The 22,240-nt window shown below is 34.8% G+C and overlaps 1 protein-coding gene across 1 annotated transcript in view; it reads right to left on the bottom strand.

The window, feature by feature from the left end:
- Positions 1 to 22,240, bottom strand: part of CSMD1 (CUB and Sushi multiple domains 1) — a gene marked incomplete at both ends in the record, with an annotated part of 1,064,284 nt that overhangs the window by 385,692 nt on the left and 656,352 nt on the right. Inside the window, one exon of the mRNA XM_082048870.1 lies at positions 6,360 to 6,472. Within this exon, the coding sequence (XP_081904996.1) occupies positions 6,360 to 6,472 (113 nt within the window). The remainder of the gene's footprint in view (positions 1 to 6,359; positions 6,473 to 22,240) is intronic.

Genomic DNA, 22,240 nt, shown 5'->3' with positions numbered 1-22,240 from the left:
GAAGTTCCAAAAAAGGAACTATTCACAGTCAACAGTCATATATAAAGCTTAGGTCAAAAGTATCTTAGTTCTACTAGAAGAAAGATTTAGTGCTTCCTATTTCATAAACAAACATTATCGAGGAACTTATCTCATTGTAGACAGGTACTGGTTTTACTAGGTAGCTGATTAAGTGTCCTTGAAGTGTACATCAATTATACTAATCAAAAGTTCTAGAAAAATAATTTAATACACTTTTACTCAAATCTGAATGAGTCAAAATATAAGACTTTAAAAATAAATGACTCTCCAATACTATAATACAAGTCTACTGACATGATGTGGGGAAATCTGCAATTACAGTAACAAAGTGAGGAAGAAACATACAGTGTGAAAGAACAAACAACAACGGAAGAAAAAAAGATAAATGAACAAGATAGTCTATGTACAGCAGCCATCACAGGCATACTAATGCAGTTAAGAAAAATTATTTATGCTCCTTTTATGCCTTATTATGCTGTATAGTTTAACATGACTTAGCTAAATAATTTCTTAAGCAACTCCCATTGAATTTATGCAAAGAGTTTTGATACCAGCATAGGTGACAGCAGAAGGATGAAAAAAAGGTTCACAACTCAGTGAATGCAACATCTTTTCCCCTATGGAAATGCCATCACAGAAGAAGGCAGGAAAAGAACCGAGTCCAATTATATCACTGGGAGTGAGGAGCACCCTGACCAGGGATACAAGGCTTATTTTGGGGTACAGGGGAAGAGCATTTTGGGATTGCCAAAGGCTTATTTTGGAGTGCTTAGGGGAGGAGCCATCATCAAGGAAAGGGATGGATTCAGGTCATTTGAAGAGAAACAAATACACAAAAATATAGGCATACGGGAATGTCTATGCATTTATTTTCCACAAATAAATCTCCATACCCATGAGGAAAGTCAGAGAGGAGAAACAGAATGATGCCATTGGTGCTGTTTGTATTCATGTGAGTACTGAGCATGTCTGTCAGTGTTAACCTGTGTGGCAAGATGTGAACAGACTATATACATGTGTTGTATACATGTGCTCTGTGTGTGTTGGCCTGTTGGGAATACAGTACTGGACACCAGCTTCTGGCTGCATATGAGGGCATGGTGCTGCTCTGTTCAGCAACTCCCCATTCAATAGTGAGCACTGCTTTGTTCATGGATTCTGCTGTTGTTTTTTTTCTTGGTGTGGGTTCATTGGGGTTTTTTTTGTAACTCATGCGATCTCACAAGTAGATATAAAAATAAAATAACAATAAGATTGATGAGGGGATGTACAGGCTGAAGAGTTAGGCGGGGAAAAATTTAATGAAATATAACAAGGGCAAGTGTAGAGTCTTGCACCTGGGCAGGAACAACCCCAAGTTCCAGTATAAGTTGGGGAATGACCTGTTAGAGAGCACTGTAGGGGAAAGAGACCTGATGGCCCTGGTGGACAGCAGGATGACCATGAGCCAGCACTGTGCTCTCGTGGCCAAGAAGGCCAATGACATACTGGGGTCTATTAGAAGGGGGGTGGTTAGTAGTAGTAATTTAGAGTCTCAGAAGAGTAAGTAACAATAGGTACTGTTTCATTTCCAATTAGTTTGATGATTGCTACTTTTTGGAAGCACAACTAAGAGTCTCAAGATTAAATCTCTTACCTGTAAAGACAGGACAAAGTAGAATAGCAAAAAAATGTCAATTTCATCTGCTTCAATCAGTCTTTCAGCCATCTAAAACTGAGTCAAACCTGCATAGTACCAGCATTCATCTGTTTATGACTCATGTTCATTAAGTTTGTTATTTGTTATTATGTGCTTTTTCTACCAATAAAAGCAATTAAAATTAGTATTATAGACATACTTTTCAAAACACAAACATTTCAGAAGAGGCTTTCACACTAACAAAATAAGAGGTCTGAGGCACATATTAAAGAGGCATTTTTTTAAATTTTGCCCAGAGAATAGAGAGTGAGTAGGGCCAGAAACAGCTGCTGCCTGCCCGAGAAAGGAAACATTTAATATCTCTTGTATGGTACACCATGGGAAGAGATCATTACCTGTAGTGACTTCAAGGCCTGAGGAATTCCAGTCCTTCTTAACCTCATTCACAGTAAAACCACAAGAAATATGTGAGATCAAAACAAACATTGATATTGAAAATACTAAAAGAATATTTGTGTATTGGGTTTATGTGGCAAGGTTTGTGTAGCAGGGCATGGTGCTTACAGAGATGGGTCTGTGAGAAGACACCAGAAGCTTCACCTGTGTTTGACAGAGACAATACCAGCCGGCTCCCAGACGGACCCACTGCTGGCCATGGATGAGTCCATCAGGGATAGTGGTAGCGTCACTGTGATAACATAGTTAAAAAGGGGGAAAAACTGCTGCAGAACAGCAGCCAGGAGAGAGGAGTGACAATGTGTGAGAGAAACAACTCTGAAGACACCAAGGTCAGTGAAGGAGGAGGGGGAGCAGGTGGTCCACGCACCAGAGCAGAAATTCCCCTGCAGCCCATGCTGCAGCCATGGTGAGGCTGGCCGCCCCCCTGCAGCCCATGGAGGTCCACAGTGGAACAGATATCAACCTGCAGCCCATGGAGGACCTGACCCTAGAGCAGGTGGATGTCCAAAGGAGGTTGTCACCCTGTCAGAAGCCTGCACTGGAGCAAGCTCCTGGCAGGACCTGTGGCCCCATGGAAAGAGAAGCCCAGGATGGAGCAGGTTTGCTGGCAGGACTTGTGACCCTGTAGGGAACACATGTTGGAACAGTCTGTTCTTAAGGGACTGCACCCTGTGGATGGGACCCACTCTGGAGCAGTCTGTGAAGAACTGCATCCCATGGAAAGGACTCATGTTGGAAAAGTTCATGGAGAACTGTCTCTGATGTGAGGGAGCCCATGATGGAGCAGGGGAAAGGTGTGAGGATTCTTCCCCATGAGGAGCAATGAGCAGCAGAGACAGCATGTGATGAACTGACCACAATCCCCATTTCCTGTCCCCCTGCACCACTGAGAAGGATGAGGTAGAGAAAATCAGGAGTGAAGCTGATCCCAGGAAGAAGAGAGGGATGGGGGGAAAGTGGTCTTAAGATTTGGTTTTATCTCTCATTACCCTACTCTGATTTGATTGGCAATAAAGTCAATTAATTTCCCTGAGTCAAGTCTGTTTTGCCTGTGATGGCAATCAGCGAGTGATCTCTCCCTTTCCTTTTCTCCCACAAGACTCTCATCATGTTATCTTTCCCATGACCAGTTGAGGAGGGGTGTGAGAGAGTGACTTTGGTGGGCGCCTGTCATCCAGCCAAGGTCAACCCATCACAGTCCTTATGATGCAATTTGCAAATGCACAAGCTACCACTTTTTGAGGAATGTATTTTTGTAATTTTGTTCTGTCCATAATATTCATGACAGAGAACTATTAAAAAAAAATCTATATGCTATAAGGACTCTAGAATACAACAGCTTACTATCTGGCAAGGTGTAATAGGCTGCTTAGATTTAATATCTAAGGTCTGCAGTCAAAATTAATGACTTCTTTTTTTTCCCAAAGCAATGAAGACTATTATTCTCATCTGGCATAATTAGATAGTTTTACCACACATACACACACACCAAAAAAATAATCACTTTATGAACAAACCAAGCAAAGAATCACAAAAAGACAGCTCAGGTTGATTAAAGGGACTGTTCCTTCTAAGCAAGAAGCTAAAGAAGAATGCAGCCTAAGTAATGTAGGACAGTGGAGCCCTGAATGTCCTGAGGATGTTGCCCAAGATCTAAGAACCCTGGTAGAAGAGAAGAAGAATAGAAATTGATTATTGAGTTTTGGTCAGACTGCTAATAGGTACTTGTCTATTGGTAAAGTGTTTAATGGTTACTTCAGAAAGTCTGTGGTTTTATTTTAACTGTCTCAAAAACAAGATAGTTCAACTGGGATAGTCAATTTAAACTATTGCAAATAGTCGCCCATAAGAAAAATATTTCTCAGAGGTCTCAGAGTCATATAGCTTGTAGTACAAAATTTTCCAGGACAACAAATATAAGAATTGAGCCTGGAAATAATCAGACATTAAAGGCATTCTATCACTGCCAGGATTTTCCACCAGAAAACAAGGTCATGTATTTCACAGGAGTTTTGGTGGTTGTGGTGGTGGTGGTGGTTTTGGTTTGGTTTAGTTTTATTTTTCATGATAGGCTGAAATAACTATTTTCCTTGAGAAAAGCACCCCAGAAGAAAATATCTGTCAAAGTAGTTGAATTTTAGCAGAAATAAGCTTCTGAATACAAAAATAAGGGAGACACTGAGATAGTTTAGCCTAGATAAGAGAAGGCTTGAGGAGGGGATCTTATTGGTGTATATTAATACCTGACGAGATAAAAGGGTGTAAATAAGATGGATCCAGATTCATCAGGGTGATATTCATTGACAAGACATGAAGCAATAAACACAAATTGAAACACAGGAAATTCCACTTAAAAATAAGTGAAAACTTTTTTACTCTGAGGGTAAATACTGGCACAGGTTGCCCGGAGAGGTTGTGCAGTTTCTGATTTTGGAGGTATTCAAAACACATGTGGACATATTCCTGGGAAGCTTGCTCCATGTAGCCCTTCTTTGAGGAAGCCAGCAGACTAGATGAACTCCAGAAGTTCCTTCAAACTTCTGCTATCCTGTGATTTGTGGTACTAGTAGACTTCTCTAGCTATTAACATCATTGTTACTTCTGCTTAAAATAAAATACTGGATTATTGGTTATTTCTCAAATACACACGATAGAAATCATTACTAAAGCTGCGTCATAAAAAGCAATTAATGAAGTTGTTAGATTAACCAGATTTTGATATCATTCTGAATTTTCATCCTGTGTGTTGAAAGACTGTCTCCTAGTTTATAATGTTTATATCACTAACATAGGGATTTATTTAATTACTATTGACCTTGATAAGATATATAGCTGTGGCTCATGTAATTCAGATATGTTTATATTTAATACAGTTTACTCTTACACCCAATATCTGATGTATTATGCAGAGTAACAGATATACATCTGAAATAATGATCGCCCCAGATATTTCCCTAAAGCTTTAATTCCATAGTAAGCATTTGGCTGGAGATAGGATATATTGAAAAAAAAAAAAAAAAAAAAAAAAAAGTAGTTTTCAGTGCTGATTATTCTATTCCAAACTTTCCTTTGTTATTCTGTTGATTCTTAGTTTTCTAGTGCATCAGCAAGATGAGCCTCATTGTTTTTGTGATCTCTGTTTAGTAGGTTTAAGACACAGAGTTAACATAAGCAGTGCATCTAAATTCATAGTCACCAACAGTGGTATTAAATATGCATCCTCAGCAAACTTTGTAAAGATAAGTTATAAGTGCAAAGGATCACAGAATACGTACTTGAGTTGACAAAATAAAATGGAATTTCACAGATTTATTTTTTAGTAAAATTGTCAATATCTTTTTAAAGAGAAACGAACTATGTATGTTAAATGTTTTTGTGTGCATTACACATGTATGTCATAGTCACAAGAAATATATAATTGTTGCGGTGTATTTGTAATTTCTAAAGTGATACAGGCCCTATAGTTTCAGGAAAAACAAACCAACCAACCAACCAACCAACGCACCAACCAACAACAGAAGAAGGTATGAACGCATAAATTATTTGATGGTGGGTGGGGTAAAATGGTTGAAAAAGCTTATGTAAGCACAGAATTTAAAAGCACAGACAAATTAAGGAGCCCTTCTATATTCAATATAACCACAATGTCTTTGACGTTGAGAAATGATTTATGAAGTACAAAAATCAATAAAGATTGCATTGTAAAAAATTGCATTTTAATGAGTATCTTGGTGAACATAAGCAGCAATTGACAGCAACACTGACATCCTCTTGTCTTCTATTAAAGTTATATATGTAAATCTATGCAGAAGCCTGAAATACGTTTTGTGCTATGGGATGAGTTAAATTCCCAAATGATGAATGTAGCTTCTGGGTAAGAGTTAGACTTTGAGTAATGAAGGAAGACAATGTTTAGATAGGGACATGCCTTTTTGTGGAATTCACTTTCTGCAGGTTGCATTCCAGGTATGTTTTTAAAGCAATTTATTACAGAAAAAGTGAACAAGCAAATACATACTTAAAGCAAACTGCCATGTGAAGCACAGGTACTCTTTCCAGAAGAAAGTCCCTAGACATGCTTGATCACACAAGGATAACAGCTACTCAGTGTAAAAGCAATAGTAATATGACTCAGCTCTTTATTGTGTCTCTGATATCAAAACACAAATCTCTACCACCACCACCTGAGCAATGCTTAAAGGTAAAGGACTTCTTTGCTGCACTTTTATGTGTTCCCTACCTTGGAACTGAGCGTTGAATCCCTTCCGTCGGTGGTTGCTGTCAGATGTAAAATGGAGTCGTAACCAGTTCTTACTGCTGATAACAGGAGAAGGTAGATTCATACCAGTCAGCCTGGGAAAAGAAAAAATAATCTAACGTAAACGGTTTAAAAAAATCATGTGTACAATACTTAGAAGAAGAAAAACAAACAAACAAACAAAATGCCCAATAGTCAAAATGTATTACTGTACTATTTACAATGTATTTGACAACAGTGATTCACTGCCACCTCATCTCAATTCATTACTAGTTTAGTAACTTTTATCCTGAGAAAACTGTTTTCTTTCACATTACAGCTAGCCATTTTATGATCACAACTTATATCTATGAACTACTCTTTTGTGAATTAAAGAAGAAAAGCAATCTTGTGTGCCTGTGTGCCCACGTGCATGTTTATGTATGTGTTTGTCGAAGCATTCTGAAAAAAAAAAAAAAAATCAATTATGACAAAACTGAATCATCTGACTTCCTGCTATGTCAGTTACATCACAGGAAACTAAATCTCAGATGTTAAGAAAGGATAAATAAGAGCTATGGGCACTAGTTAATGTGATAAATCATTAGTACACAACTATCCAGCTAGAACTGCTTTTGTGTATATTAGCTCCTGTACATTTTTTAATAAAAAGGATGAAGGATAACTAGTTCGAAAAACTATGGATACTATGAAGAAAGAGTGCACACAAAGAATCTGTCCAATATAGGCAACAGGTCTTTGGACCACATTGAGTCATACCATAGTCTATCATTGCACATCATTTGTTAATATGAACAGAGTCTAGTTAACAAAGACTACCTGATATGCTGTAAATTCATGCCTTAGTCTGCCAGATGTCTTTTTTTTTTTGTACAAACAAACTCCAAGTTTCAAATTTTGACTTTTTTTTTTTTTCTTTCTGAATAACTCTGGAGAACTAAAAGACATAGTTTCTCCCTTTCAAAAATGTTGATTATTTGAAACAAAACCTAAACTGTTCAGTGTCAGAAACTGTCAGGTAAGAGGTTATGTTTGCCATTTTTAGAATAGATATAACGTATATTATCAGAGCTAAAAACCCCTCCAAAACTGAAATAAGATTTTGTCTCTCTGAAGTCAAACAACGTAGTGATACAGGTGTCTTTTTCATTGCAATATACAGAGTTTCATTAAACATCCCAGATTACTAGGAAACCCATCATGTTAAGAAATATTGATGCTGGAGTAGTCTATTTAGAGCCATGGCTGAACCTCCTTTCTTTCTATAATAGAGTAAGTCCAAGACAATGAAATATAGACATTTTTAATAGTATTTTCTTTTTTTCTTCGTTATGATGTACAAACTGCATCAGAGAAATTTATGTTCTCATTAATAATTTTATTTTATTCATCTGGCTTCCAAGAAAATAAGAACAAAACTCTACTTTAAATTATTTTAACAGCTTTGATTGAAAAACATGATAAATTGTTTAAATGATGAATTATGCATTTCAAACTTGCATTTAATAGTTCTTATAGATCTTGGTCAAAACACTCAACCCTGTACATGTTTGTACATCTCACTCAAATGGACTTTTGTATTTCACATACTCTTCCATACAGTCCTTACAGCATTTTAGAGCATACTGTATTTAAAAAACTCCTTCGATCAGGCACTCTGAATATTTCTATGAACACATATTTGCTGTTTCAAAGCTGCTTAGAATTTGGATGCACCTACAGAAAATACTATGACAAAATCAAAAGGAAAAGAAAAAAAAATGTGGAATACCATAAATATTTAATTTTCTTGTACCTCTTAGCTATTGACATAATAGACACTAAATCTGAAAGTTTTTACTGTGTATAGGCTGCAGTTCATATCACCAAACTGATAACTCATTTGTCCAAATACACAAATTTATCTCCTAAAATTGTGCTTTGGGATCTGTTTTTCTTTTTTAGATGAAATATACATGTAGTAACATTCTATCTGGCATATCCAGAGCTCTGGATTTCAGAGTCTGCAAAACTCCTGGCTGAAATATTACATTGTTATAAGAATTAAATTGTACAATAATAAAAAAGTAAAAGAATATCATATAAAAGTACATTCAAAGCAGACCTTTCATTAACTACATGTCTAATAAACAGCTATTTCTCAGACACGATGCACACACTTATTTTCAGATCTATGTGAACTCTACAAGTATAGCTAGAGTCTCAAATCTTCCCATTATCCTAAGAAAGATAATGTTAATATGAAGATGACAGAGAGTATTTTAAGAATCCTATTTTATCAGAGTTTTAATTTAGCTATATGATTGCTATGCCATTGCATACCAGAGAGGAATAAGTTTTTTATTAGCAATGCCATTTCTTTTATAACTGAAGAAAATGAGAAAGTGAACTATGACTTGAAAGGCTGGTTTGGGAAGCACGAGACATTTTTTTTTCTGTAAGGTCTTCAAAGCCTCTTCAATGTAGTACACAAATTCACAACGAATTCTGAATGGGGAGTTAGACTGCAGCCCTGTGAACCACACGTGGACATCAACAGGGGTGCCCCTAAAAGAAGTACTTCACTCTGTGACATTCATCATGTCCAGATGGACAACATAGAGCTTCATTTTAATATCTCCATCACACAGCAAATACCAAAATGTAACAAAAGTTTTAATAACATTACAGGTATGCTCCTTGGAGAAAAGTAAAAAGCAGTGCTGTCAAAGAAAGGTGGTTTCCAGTCCTGCAAAGCTGAATATGATATATGATGCAAAATATACAAAATCTGGGGGAGGGGGTCCCTAAAGCACATGATCATTCATTTTTCTGGTATATAAAATGCAACTCCATGACTGGGAGAAGGGCTTTTAAGTCATCTGAGTTCACCAATAGAGAGGCTAGACATCACTGCTCAACTAATGAATGACAGAATGATCCCTCCCAGTCCCATGAAGAACAGCACAGTGTTTCTTCTGCAGCTGCATAAAAAGTAGGAATATTTTGTTTAAAATTTACCAACTGAAACGTGCATCACGTACCACAGTTTTTGACTAAGTGTCCATATGCCCTCTTTATGCTATCATTGGTGCAGTGTGCTTGGTCTGAGTCAGTGCAGTCTCTCCTGTCGTGGGCTAACTTTTGATATTAATCGATTATTCATGGAAAACCAACAGTTTGGTTATGTCCATACTAGTAAATTGAACAGTGGCACTTCATGCCAATGCCTGCTTGAGAGTCTACACTATTAAAGGTTACAACAACAGCAACAAATCACAAAACTGTAGAATCACAGAATGGTTTGGGTTAGAAGGGACCTTAAAGATATCTAGTCCAAACCACCTTCCATGGGACATCTCTCACTAGATCAGATTGCTGAAAGCCCCATCCTACCTGACCTTCAACACTTCTATGGAGGGGGCATCCACAGCTTCTTCAGGCAACCTGTTCCAGTGTCTCAACACCCTCATCATGAAGCTGCTGTCTATGACTAGTGTTGTCGCAATCTTTCTGAGCACAGTGTAAGAATTAGTCTAAACTACAGGGTCCAAATGGGCACTGTGAATGTGACCACCTCTTCTAAGGTGTTTAGGAAACACTAACAAACAGGATTTAATCATGCTGCTAGGTTGTTATGAAAGCAAACATGAAATTAAAGCAGAGTTGTCTCAATCTGAAGTGGGCACATACAGTATCTAGTCCTGTTACATATGAATAGAAATTGAGAAATTTTAGCTCAGATTAGGTACTAACTCAAAACAGATGAAGACTTGGAACTCCTTTAATATTAGATAAAAATGATTCAGATGAGGTAAAGAACCATATTTCTTAATAACAAAGTTCTTTCTAGAAGCTTTCATGCTTTGATTTTTATTGAGGATTTCTCCAATGCTGTCTAAAAAGAATATTGAAGATCTTTCCCACTTCTTTTTATAGCTGAAGACATTTATTTTTTGGGACTAATATAAAAGGAATTGAATTATTCAGTTTTGTTTGAGTTCTGCCTCTGCTCTGAAAAGTGCAATGCTTTTATAGAACCATATATATTTTAAAAACATCTATCTTACATTTATGGAATTTACTAAGATTCAATTAAAAAATCACAATAATCCTCTAATCAATATAGAGGGTAAAATTGCCAGGATAAGAAAATTTAATGAAATATTATTCAGTCTCTATGTATATAATAAAAAAAAAAAGAACTGTACACAGTGATATTTTATAATACTCTAATGTAATACATCTAGCATGTTTTTGGCTGTCAGTGAAGTATTATGTTTTGCCCACACATCATGCACTTTCATTTTCCTCTAAATACATGTAATTTTTCCTAAAGCTTACAAACAAGAAGTGATAGGTCTAACCATTAAATATCTTTATGGCCGATTATGAAAAGAGGTCATTATTAAAAAAGACCTATAAAACATGTACTGATACTAGACATCTATCATCTACTACATCATAAGAACTGCAATCTAGAATAACCTAGTCCTTACCTATTTTGGGGAAGACTGTGTATACATACATGTAAGTGTTTATACAATTCTGCTATCTTGACCGATTTTGACAGCACAGGAAGAAATCCTTTCCCATTTAAAACAAAGCAGCAACTTGCCTAGTGCTCGTAGAAGTCATAAAGCCATAAAAACCCAGCTGTGCTCAGTGATCCTCTTACACCTCTAGCCTGAATTAGGGCTGTCAGGTTTGTGCTACAGATACGCATATGCACATCCACTTTTCTAAATGAGAAATAGATGCATTATATTTAAAAAATGACTTTATTCCTCCTCTCTGGGAGTAACACAATCCCATTACTTACCAATCAACTTGCAAAGAGCCTGACCAACAGCTGTGAACAAGAACCATGCTCAATAGAGTCAGTCTACAGCCCAGAACAGCATTAAACTGAGTCATCACATCACTCAACAATGCTTGAAACAGTCTTTTTACATTACATTATCCTTTTTTTTTTTTTTTTTAATTATTATTATATACTCTTCCATGCTGTCAAGACTTACTGAGTATGGGGACTATTTGTATACTCTGCATATGATTTCTGTATCTCTGTGTTTCTGCATATATGTATATTCCTGTACCCCTCCTACTTGCATTCAGCAGCCCACATCATAAACAATGGGGTTCACTCTTTCCAGTCAGCAGTGTCTTACTCTGAATCTAGGTTCATACACATATCCCACGGTATTAATCCAATTTTTTACCAAAATAGCATCACATCATTAAAAGGAGTCAGTTCATAATACCCAATATTACCATACATAACCATATTACCACCTGTCATAGATTTAGCAGTGCCTTGAGGACAAGCCACCTTTCACATTAAGTTGCTGTCAGGACTATCCAGAAGACCTCTCATGATCTGAGGAGGACTTAGACAAAAACACTGGGGAAAAAAATGTACTGTAATTGACTACCAACTGATTCAGAACTGATCGATGGTTCTGCATTACTTAAACAAAAAAAAGATAAATCTCAAGTGAAATCAATATTCAGTTCCCCAGCTTTCACTGACATGTAAAACACAGTATACACCATACTGTAACATTACATAACATGTATCTTTTTTTTTTAAAATTAAAATAATTCCAAAATTTTGACAATTTTTTATTTTGTCCTTATTCTTGTGGAAGTAAGTTTCAATGAGAATGAGCTAACGTGATGAGTACAAAGAACACTCATATTGCCACAGTCAAGCTGCTTCTTATTCTAATTTATCTGTTCTTTATAGTTACGTATATCATCTCTGAAAGCTTCTTCATGTAGTACACATGGAGCTCACTGCTAAAAAATGTGATGGAAGCTAAAAACCTTAAATATATATGAAGTAGTGAAGGACAGTCCATCGGTATGTTTTAACTGTGATATCTGGATGAACCATTCAGTTCAGGAATGATGACTGTTAAAATTGTGAGGGTAAAGGCGGGAAAAAATCTTGTCCCTGTATTTCCTATTGTTTATATCCATGTCATAAACATCTACTAGTAGGCCATTATGAGAAACAAGCTAGTTAAAACTGTGCTCTAACCCAACATGTTTATGAGACTCCAGCCAGCAAGTAACTTTGAGTTCATCACACAATATTCTCTTTCACTTCCTATCAGCTGAGATTTAAATCAATCCAAATTCAAATCTTCATTTTCAGTTCATTCAAAAAGAAAAGAAAACAAAACAAAAACACAGACACCCGACCCTCACAGCCCCAACCACTATACTTGGAAACCAAATCTAGTTTCCATCTGTTCAATATTTTAATTCTTTGTTATCTTGTAATCATGTCATTTATCTTTTAACTCTTATCTTTTTAAAATTTGCTGTGTGAATGATTATTTATTTCTTTCTTCCTATGGAAGAAATACAATCAGTAAGAAAGTATTTTGCATCAAAAATGACTCACATATATAATGTTTCCATTAGGAGGGAGTTAACTTACTTTTGGACCATGATATACTACATTAGTATTAGAACATTATGATTATTTTAAGGAAAAATAGAGACTTCATTAAAACAAGAAATAATATCTCAGTCGAGCTCTTCTTGATAGAGTTACTGCAAATATTAGTATGTTTCCAGGTGCATTTCTATTTTAATATGAGAATGTCAAGAAAAAGCCCAGTCTTTATCCGACCATAAAAGCCAAAGCTTTATCTGACTGAAAAGACTAGGCAACTTCAGATGAGTTTTTATGGACTGATTAGTAACAAATTAAGATTCAGTTCTGAAATTCCTTCATCTGCACTGAATTTCCAATGAAGTCTATAGGAAGTCTACATACAGTGGGCTTGCAACATTAGTTTTATCCGGCATTAGAAGTTTCTTCACATTTTTAAAAAGGACTGTAACATGTTTCTGTCTGAGAACAATGAAAATAGATTTTTTTTGTGTGTGTATTATGTTTCAATATTCTATCTGTTCACTGCAATATGATGTGGTTGCTGAGATGCTGACTCTTAGCATTGTTGAAAGTCATATCATTTTGTATCTTCATGTGGACATAGTTTCAGAATTTAGGTAATGGAATTTGAAAATTTGAGTGCAATCAGCAAATACACTGCTTGGATGAAACACTGGCTTGAGCAATGATAATATTAAAACAAGCAAACCCTCTTATTAGTATCTTCATGTAGTAACATTAAAAACAAACAAATAAGCAAACCAACCCACCATGTACTTAGAACCCTAAACACATGTCCAAACTGTGTCCTTAGTATTTAAAAAATGTAGGTCTTCCCTTGGGCTGGAAGCTTTCTGCAGCTCTGTCACTTTTATTTCCCAAAGATGTTAGGCACTGAGTTAGACAAATAACACTCTATTTACTCACTTCAGTAATGGTACGTGTTTCGTTGATATGCTCAAGTGGTAAAATTACCCTCCCTGGGTTCTGTTGATATTTGGATTAACCTTTAAGCTTAAAGCTTTTCCTGCCAATTCTGATATGTATCTTGATATAGAGCTAAGGCAAATGTTTACATCCTTAGTATATCTTGCCAAGGAAATTGACTTATCTATATTTTTAACATGTTTTCCTTACATTGACCATATTGTTTTGTACTTAAGAGTTGTTGCTTCTGTGTTCTTTTTCAATATTAAATACTGATTTTTATTTTTTTTTAATTTTTATTTATCTGAATGTATTCCTGTCCATTTAGTCAACCAGTCTTGTTCTGTGCTAAGTGAGCATGTAGTTTGATAAGCAATATTGCCTGAATCAAGCCTACTCCAAAGCTCTTTTAGTGGATATTTTAGGGTTCCCCATGAAAGTAGCGAAGTTTGCTTATCTCTTTCTAACAGCCTGATGTCTTCTGGCAAGAAAGTATTAGCAACAATTAATATTGTGATATATGTATTTTACTGTGGCTAACAGGCAAAACCTTTAAGCTAGCACACTGAATAGCTTAGCTGGATAGCAAGCCTGCTACTTTTAATTGCTGACACGATGAGTAATTTACTGTTCCACAAATTTTTCATGTATTTTGAAGCTCCCCATACTGCTTTATGAGGTTCATTGCCTTCACGGGACATATTACACTCAGCCAACTTACCTTCCTAATATAACAAGTAAACCCAACTAGTTATAAGAGAAAATACAGAATTCTAAAAATTATATTTATATTGTAGAAGAGTCAGACATATATTATTAAGAACAGATTTCAATATATATATATGGTGTCTAGCACAACATATGCAAGAGATTTTTCTTTGTTGCAGGCAGATATGACTGTTACTTCTTGACTCAAGATAAATTATTTCAGCTATATTTTTTGCAGAATCAAAATACAAAAGATATTTTGTGTAGTGTTGTCCTTCACTCTGAATCAGGCTGCATCCACTTAATTCTCAAGAATTTTAAGTTTGTGTATTATTGTTTCATTTCCAGTACGAAGCCTACTTTGTAAAAGCATTGCTACCATGTCACGTAAAAATGATAGGTTTTTCCAAGGAGTCCTAACTCCTATGAAAAGTCAATACATTTTGAATAAGTAGCATCTACAAACTGTTTTAAATGCCTCAGCAGTGTGCAAAAGTACATTATTCCACATGTTGCTGTCACCGTTTCCCTTATCACTTCTGAAATTTTAATCCAGATATTCAGTTGCCCCTCACTGTCCTTTCTCTTCTCCACCAAACACCTAATTTTCATCTGTGTAGTTTCACATATTTCCTTACTTCTTCACAGGAGGAAAAAAAAAAAAAAAAAAAATCTATTAATAATGTATCCTTCTCTTCTGCCTGCCATCCTGAACATTTCATCATAAATCCCAGCAATTAAACCAGGTTCAGATTATGGATTAAACAACAATAGCAGTCTCAAATTATTTGCAGCTATATAAATAGAGCACTAAGTTTACAGAAAGCTTCAATAGGCAGGTCAGTAAAGGAGACAAGGGAATAGTGAGACAGTCCATTAAAGTTAATTAGCTTGTTAAAGTAATTACTTTACATATTGAGTATAATACTATCATGAACTTTTCTGATTTACTTTTCATTTATTCCTTCCCTGGGAAATCTTTCCTTCACCAGTGAAAAACTCAAGCACCTAACAGCATGGAGAGTAGAAAGAACAACTTCTAAGTGTTTTCAAAGACAAAATGTGATATTTTTTTCTTTAAAGGCTGAAGGTAGTTTTGACACATACCGCTGCCATGTGATACATTAAGCTGTGGTTCAGCCCAAGCCAAGTGATACCTGCCTCCTCCATCAAAAAAATTAACCACAAATAAAAACTTTCTGATTTCTGTCTTCAGTGGAGTACAGATGGCATTGCTACCATGGCAGAAATTATTATAAAATTGCACGTGGTATATTTTGTAGCATATGCTATATGGTATCTATTACAGGAAGCAATAGTTGAGAAGTATTTGTAAATAAAAGAGAGTTCCAACATGTTTAAGATGGCTAGGAACTAATTAAGGTTAATAAGCAATTAAGAAAAACCCAACCAAAAAAACCCCACAAACAGACTGCGGTCTCTGAAAACATTAAGAAAATGTGGTAAGGGAAAAGAGAAAAAAAAACTCATGCAGTTCTTGCAATTCTTTCTGATTTGCATGAAGATCTTGATGTGTCTAGGGCCATACCTAGGGTTTCTGATTGACCTTGTGAGCCATGTCAAGGGGAGATTTAAATTTAAATGGGAAGAATAGATGGGAGTATAGAGAACAGATCTGAAAAAGAACCACAAAAGTATGTTTTCGGAAGCTTACAGGAGCAGATTCAATGACAAAAGTTACACAAGTGATGAAAGGACACAACAGATAAAAACTCAAAAACCTCTGAGTATATGACCATTGATAGACAGGAACTGACAAAAAAGCAACTCAAAACAAAATGTACAGAAAATATTCAGGAACATAAAACAGTTACCACTCAGAGAGGGCAGCATTTATTATGACTTCTGAAACAAAAATAATATTTTCCATCATGTGCCAGTTCCTTTAAGATAGACTTTAACACCTGTGAACCATAATTACAGAGATACATACCAATAGACAATGATTATGATGAAATTAAAGATCAGTTCTAAAACCATAGCTGTAAACTACAGGGCTAAACTACTGGATGTCTGTGGTAAAAACACATTTAAAAACACAGCTATTTTCTACTTGCGGATTATATTTTTAACAAATACATAAACACAAAAGGCCTTCAGAACACTAAAAAAATAGCAAAAACTAGTGACTCATGCATTAGGAATGATTTATATGTTATTCATATATGATTTATATGTTTTATGATTTATATGTTTTCATATTTGGGGAGACCTTATGCAATACCATCAACATAAGGAGCACAGCGGATATTGTCTACCTTGACTTCAGCAAGGCTTTTCACACTGTCTACCACAACATCCTCATAGGTAAGGTCAGGAAGCACAGATTGGATGAGTGGACAGTGAACTGGATTGAGAAGAGGTTGAATGGCAGAGCTCAGTGTTCTGACTCTGAAGATTACTTGCTGAAAAGATTTTCACTATAAGAATAATTATCTTGAAGGAAATCTGAATTACAACAGCCATTCACCATAGATATTCATGAAAGAATTTGTCAGATTTTATTGGGAGTCAGTCCAGTATATTTCAAAATATTATGAGATTACAAGAAAAAAAAAAAAAATCACTGACATCTAGCATGCCAAAATAAAAGTAGCTAGTTTTCAATCATTTAACGTCACTGTCAAACATGAATACATTTCCTTAGCTCCTTTTGCCTTTTCTGTACCATGGGTATTCCTTTAGACAGCTAGATATAACACCAGCTCTTCTAACGTGAAATAATAGCAACAAATCAGAAGACTTCCCAGCTTGAAAAAATAAACAGTTGATTAAAAAAAAAAAAAAAATCCTCAAAATTCTAATAAGACCTTGAGAAATTCTCAGTAGGCAAAATAATGCAAGGAGAAACAGCTTTGTATATCTTGACAGTAAGCAAGACAAAGGGAACTACCACAAATACACAAGCTGCTGCCTTTAACTGCCTAAACAACATACAATTTAAAAAAACCTATGGCTTTAACTATAATAATTATAGTCTTAACATGTAGGTGTAAGATGAAAACTAATGAAAGGACAGGTTGACAGTAGAGGATTCATGAAAACACCGGGTTGAAAGGAATAAATTTACAAATGGACCTATTTATTCAGAGAAGTCTACAGCTCCTAAACTCTGAATATTTTTTTAGAAAAGAAGGTGGAAATATCTAGAGAATGAGTTAAGGGTGACCCCAAATCATATCTTCACTATACATATCACTACATTGCAAGAAGAACGAGCAGCCAACTGAGAGGAAACACCTTGTCAAACATCATTTGTGCTTGTTCTGGGTGGACGGTTGGGATTCAGTGGGTCCTAAGTGGCACCTAAAGGAAGAAGGATTTATTCTTTCCCTTTGTTAAATTTTCAGAGCACCAAAATGAAGTGCTGAAGTACTGCTGAAGTACTTGATATTCCATTTTTGTATTACATTTTCTTCACAGTAAAGTTTCAAATTCCTGCTAAAGGTGATGCTAGTATCTTAATTTCAACAAAGATAGAATTACACAATACCGTACCTGTCCACCTAAACTCACGTTACCTCGCACTGAAGTATCCATGCGCTGTCTTGCTACAAGAACTGTTGTCTCCCATACCACTGAACATTTACTTCCCTGCTATTACACAGCTGCCTGATTTTTTTTATTTTTTTTTTTTTTTTCAGTCTGACTGGCTCTTTTTCTGAATAAATTGACTATACATCAATTAAACATAATGCAAGTTACCACTTTGTCTAAATCACTGCAATGCTAAAACTCACAAGTAATGATAAAACTCAATTTTAGCACTAGAGTCATATTATTATAGATATTCCTTCCTGGAAACAACTATATTTCAGTTTTAAGTAAGATCAAACAGTTCAGACTTTATTCCACAGTAGAATATAATTTCAGTGGTTCATTAGATTAAAGCTTGTGAAAGATTACAATGCTAGAAGAGGCCTTATGAAGTTTAATTGGCTTCTTTAAGTACATTTTACAAAACACTGCTGACACACCAATAAAGTCTGGATTTGTTATCTTTCATGATTGTAAATTATGTCCCAAAGCTGTTACCAAGCTACTAGTCTGTTAATTTCTGTAGTAATATTAAATTGCAGTGGTGATGAACACTCACAAAATACCATTATCAAGTTCACAAATCCTAAAATGTCTTTAATAATTCACTGAGATTCAATTTACACTGGACCATTTCCCAGGTGCTAAGTATAATGATAAAGCACCTTACCCATTACTAACCAACCATTTCAGATGACAAGAGGAAGAATGCAGAACCGTGATGTAAGTGCATGGTGTTTTTCACATAAGACAGATTTAATTCTTTTTGGTGATGTCCTTATGGATAGATCAATCTAAAATAAAGTAGTTCAATCAATTGGTCTTTGTGTTTTGGCACAGAACAATTTCTGCGATAAATTGAGGTTGAATTGGATATTTGCAGAATGTGCAATAGCCTCTAGTAACTCCTAAAAACATAGTGAAGATTATAAAATTGCTCCCATTACGAATCATCTGGAACGCTGGAATATGAGTTCCTACACCTGAAAAAAAGAGGACTGAGATTTTTTTCAAAAAGTTTATGGTTACTTTCAAAAGAGCTCACTAATTATTTATTCAATATAAGGCATCACAAAATCAATTGCTATCTCAGACCTTTTATTATTATTTTCAGTAAAAGAGTTGAGATATTGTGTTTAAAATAAATAAACCATGCAACATAAATACATTTTATTATTTATAATGATTACTATTATTTGCTTTTTGAATTTCCTCCAATAGCTTTGGAGACTGAGTAATTACTCCTTTGTGTACATGGGTAAAGGTGAAGGTTGATGAAGAAAAGTATGACAGTTCTTCTAGGCTGACTTGATGCTATTTACTCTCTACCAATAAGCAGTCTACCCCTGCGCTGTAGTTGTATCTGTGACCCTATTAGATTTAAAAGATGTGCATGACTGTTTACAGTTTTCATTTTAGTATTTACTTACATGATTTGATTTTTAACAAAAGGTCTAAATCCTAAATAATCTGATGGGATGTTGTTCCACAGTAATTTCATTTTTTCCACGTGAAATTTTCAACTCAGTTGTACAAACCTAAGAAACAGTAGTGAAAGTTTACACAGTTTGCCTGTGATAAGCATAAGCCAGGAAAGAAAATTCACACTTCTTAGCAGCATACCTAAGAGTTCCACTAAATAACTTCTACAGATAATAATCTAATGTAATATTTTCCAAATTTCCACATCTTGTTTAAATAATACTATCTTGAAAAAAAAAAAAAATTGAATATTCTCATAGCTTCTTAGGATAAACTAAATGGAACAATTTCTCTTGGGTTTCCTATTTTGATATGTTTATTGTAAAGTAAAATCTTTGGTAATATGAATCTGATGATTCAAGCAAATACAGATCATCATAAGAATGACATTATGCTGTTTCCAGGATCAACTACCTTCCTCTACTCTTAAAATTATTTGAAAGCATGACTGGCTATCACAACTGAAAACCACTGAATGAACTTTTAAAACACTATACTTTGAAACAGAATTACTTTTCTCATTTATTTTCTTAAATAGACATTTTAAATACAATGTTCAAGTTTATATAAAAGTCTCTTGCTGCAGAGGTGTCCCTGAATAATTAGCACACATTCCATAGAAGACAACACTCTGGAATTCCTCACGTAAACAGATTCAGAAAGCTTCCATACCTTCATAACTATGAAAGCCAATCTTGGTTGCGGTTTGTTTGATTCAAATTTAGTGGAAAATTATTTACATATGTGGATCTTAGTCTTCATGGTAAATCTGATTTAGGATGTTAACTATGATCACTTGCTAGAATGAAAATCGAGGCTCCATCAGAAATCTCAGTTGTCTTACATATTCCTTTCTTTTTTTAAAATGCTGAGATGTAATATCTAATATTACATTATTTCATATTAGCTTCGTGTCTATAATGTCATTTCAGAGGTGCTAAATTATGGTGCACTAAGAAATTAAACCCTGTTTGTTTGGGTTTTTTTTTTTTTACATTTCCAGAGATAACAATCTTGTGTTAGTAATTTTAGTTGTATACCCTTATCCTGTTTGTAATCTTGATGCAATATTCAGGTTCCCAAACTGAATAAGAGGAAACATTTTAGCTATCTGATATTCAGAACTTGTTTTATTTCTGTATTAAAAATTCAGAATTGGAAAAGAATGAGTAGAGCTGTACATGCAATTTACTGTTTATTTATTATCAGTCTCTTATTCATTTAAAAAGTGAGGAAACAATGGAAAAGTGAAAAAGTAATTTTTTGAAAGGCAGACATTCATGGTTAATACACATAATATGTAAAAAAAAATCCAAATAATTTAGTGCCACATTCAAAACAATTTATCTAAATGACTGGTTAAGTACAATGAAAATCTATGCAGCCCCTGCATAGAAAGAAATACACTGATGTTATATTTGTTATGTATTTTATCAAGTTATAATAAAAATTATTCTGCATATGCAGGAGTAAAATTTAATGCACAACATTGTATTTATGGAACCTGAAATTACAATGTGTTAACAAACTGGCTAAATCATTATGGTAATAGAAGTTATGCCTAGAATTTATTTTTTCTATTACTATTAAAAATGTAGCATTAGGTATGCTATGTTTCTCCTGGAAGTTATACTACAAATAATGCATTTTACTATAATTGCAAATATATTTCCCTTACTATTACTTTGTATTAAACATCTAACCCTGGAGAACTACCTTGTCACCCACACATGAAAAATTCTGGGGAATAACTCCCTTTACAGTGAGACTGTCTCATTGGAAACAAATACACGCTATCAAGTATAAAAATGGAGGAAAACACACACACTCTCAATGTTGCAACTCAAATTTGGAATGTCAGAGAATCCACTCTTGTGACCTGTCAATGATTTAGCACTGCTCCTAGATTTTTCTAATGTGTAATAAACAACTAAACCAAGCAAAACGTTACTCTTGTTTCACTGATTTTAATACAGACCAGTTGACATCCACATACATAAGATATTACAAGATAACTCTCACTACTAACTACTGTTACATCTGTTTTTGTAATAATGATTCAAATGTTAAAAATGTAAGATTTAGTCAAATATTTATCACTTCCCCCAGAATTTAATGAACTGTGTTAACCTCTGACAAACATTATTCAATGAAAGGAAACAAAATGTCATTCAATTAAAAGGAGCAAATGAATATAAGGAAACAGAGATTTGTATGATGCTCTTACTAGGTTTGGAAGAAGTCAAACAGAAGCAGATAGATGTTAGTCAGCTGATCTTTAGAGTTGATATAAAAAAATACAAATAAAAAAAGAGAACCCCTGCTAAGCTTTAAATTGATAGTTTCTGAGAACTAGGGCTTCATGAGCTCTAAATTTATAATAGTAATTAGTAATAGCAATAGTCACTTTATACCTGGATATGGCTTTCTCATGTTGTTTAATTAATTAGAAAAGGAAGCAGAACTGTTGATTCAACACAGAAGCACTTCAGTAAAGCAAACAGAGACATTAAAAGAAAATGATGGCGTGTCAACCTGGAGATATCAGATATATGAGCAAAACGAAAATTCCACACAAATGAGTTGTTTTAAATGAGAAACTGTCTATAATGAATGGACATGTCAAAATTGTAAGAGCCCTCAGAGTAATAGACAGGGCTTGTTTCTTCACAAAAAAAAAAAAAAGTAAGAAAGATTATTCAATCACTTAAAAAGAATAAGCTTTCTAAAGATGGGTTGTGAATTCATGTAACAATGTGACAGTGTTAAGGTTTGTAATTTTTTTTAGTATATTCCA

Source organism: Streptopelia decaocto, assembly GCF_964273445.1.
Source record: "Streptopelia decaocto genome assembly, chromosome: 3".
NCBI lineage: Eukaryota > Metazoa > Chordata > Aves > Columbiformes > Columbidae > Streptopelia > Streptopelia decaocto.
This window is presented reverse-complemented; position numbering and strand designations above follow the sequence as displayed.